This window comes from Engraulis encrasicolus, chromosome 17, assembly GCF_034702125.1.
Source record: "Engraulis encrasicolus isolate BLACKSEA-1 chromosome 17, IST_EnEncr_1.0, whole genome shotgun sequence".
NCBI classification, from domain to species: Eukaryota; Metazoa; Chordata; class Actinopteri; order Clupeiformes; family Engraulidae; genus Engraulis; species Engraulis encrasicolus.
The window spans coordinates 38,729,513-38,736,042 of NC_085873.1; the positions used below are offsets into that span (position 1 = coordinate 38,729,513).

The following is a 6,530-nucleotide window of genomic DNA, read 5'->3' on the forward strand; positions in this document are numbered from 1 at the left end:
TTGGGGGGGGTGGTCTGGATGGGAAGAGGGAGGAAATGCAGTCAAAAGGCAAAATTTGACAATGACAATTGACAAATGACAATTTCGGGGGTCAAGATAAGGAATGACTCGGCTAGAATGTACAGTAGGTTTTTGGAGGGAGGTTGGGGGTGGTAAAGGATTTAGCATCCTGGGGGAGGGTGGGCGGTGGTCAGTTAGGGGTGGGGGGGATGGATGGGGGTGAGGGGGGTCAATTAACCCATAATAAGGGTTGTTACGGGGGCATCTGGGGGTATGGGGGGTTGTTATTACTCAATCTTTTTGCTCTTGGCCTTGTTGCTCTTCGCTTTCGTCGTCACAGCGCCCTCTGCTGGCTTGGCTGCCGCATTGCTGACGTAGGACTTGTAGAAGAACCACATGAACAGCACCAGGTAGCTGAGGTACATGACGGTGCCCCAGCCGATGTTGCCCATGTTGCTGGGGCAACGCCGCTCGTCCAGCCAGTGGTTCACCGAGCCCAGCACCACCAGGCCCATCGCCATCTAATTCAAACGATTCAAGAAGATTCAAGAGTTTATTGGCATTGTCAATGACGACAAAAAAAACTGTGTGTGGAGCAACAACGCTGCATAGTTTTAATAGTTTTAAGTAGTAGTAGCCTATGTACTGTACATAGCTAAAGTGCTTGACACCCCCCCACACACATATAAATTGATAAATAATAATACATTCATAGTAATTATAAAGTAATAATATAAGTAATAATCATTTAATAAATTAAATCAATAAATGAGATCCCCCTCCCCAAAATTCGAGGATAACTCCAGTGCTGTTGATATTTCTAAAAGGTGCCACGGTACAAGTCAAGTCAAGTCAAGTTTATCTTTATAGCACATTTCATACACAGGTACAAATCAATGTGCTTCACATAAAAAAGAGAAAGGAAATAAAAAAAGTTAAATCATTAAATGTTTGGAAAAAATAACTTGTAGCAAAGAGTATTACATTTTAATCAGGAGGAATCAAAACACGCCCACTCAATGCAAAAGTGTGTGCTCAAGTTGGGTCTCCTAAGGAGGCGTTGTCCCGTCCTTCTTCTTCTCTTTTTGAGGTGTTTGCACAAGACGTGCGCTACCGCCATCTACAGCGCTAAGGGGACTTCATTTACTCTCAACCTCAGGACTACGAAGGTCTCCTAACTGAAGGTCTCCTAAAGGGGTGTTCACCCGACATATAGTAGACACCGGAAAATAAACAAAATGACGCATCTCTGTCTAGAATATCTCCGCTCGTAATAAGTACGTGCCTGCATGATCTGGGAGGCCGTGATGCACATTTCATACACAGGTGCAAATCAATGTGCTTCACATAAAAAATAAAGGTTAAAAAAAGAGAAAGGAAATAAAAAAATATTAGTTAAAGAAAATTAAATTATTTGAAAAAAGTACTTGTAGTACATGCCTGCATGATCTGGGAGGCCGTGATGCACATGGCCACTGGCCTGGGCACCCGGTAGCCGGCAGCGCGCGCCGCGTAGTAGCTGTACATGATGGAGTGCACGCCGTAGTTCATGGTCATGAACCAGCCACCGCCCGCCACCTGGTCCTTATAGGAGTACCAGGAGTAGAGGAGCACGGTGATGTGGTGGTACCAGTGGAGGAAGATGAGGCGCTGCTTACGCAGAACGATGAAGACAGTGTCACCTGGAGGAGAGAGAGAGGGATGGAGAGAGAGGGAGAGAGAAAGAGAAGGTGAGTATTGTGAGTTCCTTATACGGTGATGTGGTGGTACCAGTGGAGGAAGATGAGGCGCTGCTTACGGAGGACGATGAAGACGGTGTCACCTGGAGGAGGAAAGGGATGGGGGGATGAGGGGATGGGGGAGAGAGAGAGGGAGAAAGAGGGAGAATACATAAGGAGGAGGTGATTATTGTGAGTTCCTTGTAGGAGTACCAGGAGTAGAGGAGCACGGTGATGTGGTGGTACCAGTGGAGGAAGATGAGGCGCTGCTTACGGAGAACGATGAAGACGGTGTCGCCTGAAGGAGAGAGAGGGATGGAGAGAGAGAGGGAGAGAAAGAGAAGGTGAGTATTGTGAGTTCCTTATACGGTGATGTGGTGGTACCAGTGGAGGAAGATCAGGCGCTGCTTACGCAGAACGATGAAGACGGTGTCACCTGGAGGAGAGAGAGGGATGGAGAGAGAGAATATTGTGAGTTCTGAGGTCCCTCTGAGGTCTAAGGCTTTTCAGAGGCTTTTAGGCTGCTTGCACCACCCTAACATTTTCAAGTATTTTCATTTCATATATATATATATATTTGGGACCTGGAAGGTCTGAGGTTTCTAATGGTGTGACTTATATGTTTCAATGACAAAAACTCACAGAGTTACAGATTTGTTTTTGGAGACACATTGCCCTCTGAAGGGCACTCGGACCTCAGAGGGTTAAATATTGTGAGTTCTTCAGTGCAGGAAGATCAGACGCTGCTTACGCAAGACGATGATGAACACCGTGTCGCCTGCAGGAGAGAGAGAGATAGAGATAGAGAGGGAGAGAGAGAGAGAGTGAAGGAGAGAACAAAAGAGAAAACATAATAGAGAGTAGGAAGTGACTATTGAGAGTTCCTTATACAAATGCCAGGAGTAAAGCAGCACGGCTTACGCAAGACGATGAACGCTGTGTCACCAGAAGGAAGGAATGGAAGGGGAATGAGGGGATGGAAAAGGAGAGAAGAAAAGAGAGAATATTGTGAGTTCTTTAAATATTTTGAGTTCTTCAGTGCAGGAAGATGAGACACTGCTTACTCAAGACGATGAACACGGTGTCACCTGCAGGGGAGAGATAGAGATAGAGATAGAGAGAGAAAGAGAGAGAGAGACAGAGAGAGAGAGAAGGAGAGAACATAAGGCCGCTTCCACACCAAAGCGTTGGTGTGGTGTGGAACTGGACTGGCCGCACACGCCGGCGCTGACGGTGTGAAAGGCCGAGTAGAACGCACCGGCCGAAATTAAGCAGAAAGACCTCAATCGTCTCGCTGCCGTTCCGCCACACTTTAGTGTGGAGCCGGCCTAAGAGAAAACATAATAGAGAGTAGGAGGTGCTTATAAAAATGCCAGGACTAAAGCAACACGGCTTACTCAAGACGATGAACACTGTGTCACCTGAAGGAGGGAATGAGGGGAGGGGGGGGGAGAAGAGAAGAGAGAATATTCTTTAAAAATATTGTGAGTTCTTCACTGCAGGAAGATCAGACGCTGCTTACGCAAGACGACGAACATGGTGTCACCTGCAGGGGAGAGAACGAAATATAGAGAGGGAGGGAGAGAGAGCAGGAGAGAACATAAGAGAGAGAGAGAGAGAAAGAGAGAGAGAGAGAGTAGGAGAGATCATAAGAGAGATAGAGAGAGAAAGAGAGAGAGAGAGAGAGAGAGAGTAGGAGAGATCATAAGAGAGAGAGAGAGAGAGAGATGGAGAGAACATAAGAGAGAGAGAGAGAGAGAGAGAGAGAGAGAGAGAGAGAGAGAGAGAGAGACGATTATTGAGAGAGAGAGAGAGAGAGCGAGAGAGAGAGAGAGAGAGCGAGAGAGCAAGAGAGAGAGAAAGGGATAGTGAGGAAGGGAGAGAGAGTTCATAACACCTCCTTAATCTTTTGACAAAGCCTTATGGTCCAAATGGGTCCTGTTTTAGAGATATTGCTGTGTCTAATCTGCGGTAACTACACAATCCAATCTAATGTCAATATTTGAACTAGGCCTTTTCCTCAGCTTCAGTGTTACCGCACAAATAGACCAGCCGTGACAAGAGCAAGCCGAACGACGGAAGTAATTGACTTTGTATTGATTCTGGACACTAAAGGCGATTCGCACGCCGAGAGCGACAGTTTGAAGTTGAACTCCTGGCTATGTTATGCTAATGAGCTATGACGCGGTTCGGCGACAAGGCGCCACAGCCAATGACTGCATAGAGGCCAGTAACCACAGCCAATGGGAATGTTGGAATGCTTGCATTCTGCTTTCAACCAACAAACTCTAGTCGCTTCAATCGCTCGTATCGCTCTTGCTGCACAGAAGCGATTCTCTGTTGCTTCAATCGCGTCGTGGCTGGTCTATTCGTGCGGTTAGCGTACGTTATTGCACTTTGCCTTAGCAGGGCAGCAAGACACATGGAGACTTATGAGCACATGGAGAAAAGATAAGCTAAGCTAAGCTAAGCTAAGATAAGCTAAAGTAAGCTAAGCTAAGGTAACTATTGATATCCGAAGGTAGATTTGTTTGCAGGTAAAAAGTAGAGGCTTACAATATCACCACACAATACAACGACAGTGACCACAGACAACAAGACAGGAGAATAACAAAGCAAACAGTAACAAACAGACAAAACAAATGCTCCAAACAGAATGAATGAATGAATGAATGAATGAATGAATGAATGAATGAATGAATGAATGAATGAATAAATGAATAAATAAATAAATAACTAGATAGGCCTGGATGGAGGATGATGTCATGTACCATTCAGGGCCTTAAGAGTACGGGCCCTGATAGATAGGAGAGAGAGAGAGAGAGAGGGGGGGGGGGGGGGGGGGGGGGGGGGGGTAGAGCACTACTTTGATGTGATGGTATCAGTGCAGGAAGACCTGATGGGGGGGGGGGGGTGGGTAGAGCACTACTCTGATGTGATGGTATCAGTGCAGGAAGACCTGATGCTGCTTACAGAGCATGAGTTAGAGGAGAGGAAAGGAAAGAGGAAGGGATGAGAGGGAAGGGACATGGAAGGGACATGGAAGGGAAGAAGGGAAACAGCTGAGGAGAAAGAAGGAGGGAAGAGGAAAGGAGAAGAGGTAATGGAGGAGTAATAAAGGTGTGATGGAGGAGTTAACTACTGACACTCCAACCTCTTCTCTCTCTCTCTCTCTCTCTCTCTCTCTCTCTCTCTCTCTCTCTCTCTCTCTCTCTCTCACACACACACACACACACACCCTTGCCTCTCTCTTTGGCATGCTCTCTCTCTTTCTTTCTCTCTCTCACTTCTACATGTCCTCTGTAAAGCCCACTGTCCTTGCCTGACCATATGCTATCCCATTAGTGGACCACCCCCTTCGCCAGCTCAGCATCTTTTACCCATCTTTTACGGGAGCCATTAACCATCGGCCAATCAGAGACGAGACTGACGGGCGCTACGGCAACCATGATGCCAGTGGGGGTGACATTGAGATGACAGAGATGGGAGGTGACGCAGCAACAGCCGCAAAATACGAGACACTCTCAGAGGTTAAAGAAAGACAATGGCTGTTTGAAAGCCTGCGTTAGATATACATAAAATCAAATAAACATTGCATTCTCTACATTCAATTCAGTTCAATTTCAATTCAGGGACTATGTTCAATTAAAACATACATGTTGTTGCCATTCCATGCACTGCACCAGAGTTAGCTTCAGGCTATTTTACAAAGTACATCTGCAGTCCCTTGAAAGTACATTGTACGTTCTGCTCTGACTGACTGACAACATACAGTGCCTGCTCTCAGGGGATAAAAGATGTTCACTTGTAGAGAGTTACTTGTGCACAATCCCTGGTGCTGAACAAAAAGATTATGTATTTTTTGAAAAAAAAGGTTTGCACACTCCTTTGGATTTTTTTTTTGCTTTTTGATAAAAGATGTTCAGACATAGAAAGGCCAGTCCCGTTTGGAAAGATGTAGGTTGTGGGATGGAAATCGCCAGCATCCATAGCCAGCCAAATTATCCATAAGGGCCAGTGGCACAGTGCCCAGGGGCACCAACCGTTTACAGCCAGTTAGGGTGCACCAGATTACACAAACTTTATACATTTTGTTCATACAGGGGGCACCAGTGAGGTGTACTGCCTGGGGGCACCACAGAGTCTTAATACTAAGGATAGACCGATACATATCGGTCTGATATCGGGACGATATTTGCATTTTTTAAGTGTATCGGTGTCGGTCGATACGCGTGTGGTTTTGCCCGATACGCAATGTTTATTATTTTATGTAATGGTTTTTTTTTAAAAGCACCAAGACACTTTATTTTTTAATTACTTGATTGTTAGACATTACTTGATTGTTAGAGTGGGTGTTTAAATGTTACAAGTTCTACCTCAATTTGATAATGTTAAAGGAATGTTTATTTTAAACTTGAGACCTGGAATATTTGTCATTTTTAAAACTTTTTAAACCCAAACCGACCCCAAATATCGGGTATCGGAAATCGGTCAAGGGTGATGAAAAAAAAAAAATCGGTATTGCATCGGCCATTAAAAAAACCTGTATCGGTCGACCCCTAATTAATACGATCCTGTCCGTAGCTGAAGTGTTGAATCAGACATTTGACTTGGATTTCAAGTTATGTGTATGTGGGTGGGTGGTCTCACCTAGTTCGGGTAGTTTGCTGAGTACGAAGGAGTAGGCCCAGAACTTGCTGACGGGGGCGCTGTAGAAACTGGTGTCACACACAGACGCCCTGAAGCCGCGATTAGCCAACACATTCATCATGTAGCCTCCCGTCCTCACCGCACCGATTATACTGTGGAGAG

The 6,530-nt window shown here is 45.7% G+C and overlaps 1 protein-coding gene across 1 annotated transcript in view; it reads right to left on the reverse strand.

The window, feature by feature from the left end:
* Positions 1 to 239: 239 nt before the first annotated feature.
* The window catches only part of LOC134466857 (very long chain fatty acid elongase 6-like), a 21,608-nt gene continuing 15,317 nt past the window's right edge, over positions 240 to 6,530 (reverse strand). Inside the window, exons 3-5 of the mRNA XM_063220745.1 lie at positions 6,369 to 6,520; positions 1,441 to 1,682; positions 240 to 521 (exon numbers count right to left, since the gene is read on the reverse strand). Of these exons, the coding sequence (XP_063076815.1) occupies positions 288 to 521; positions 1,441 to 1,682; positions 6,369 to 6,520 (628 nt within the window). The 3' untranslated portion in view covers positions 240 to 287. The remainder of the gene's footprint in view (positions 522 to 1,440; positions 1,683 to 6,368; positions 6,521 to 6,530) is intronic.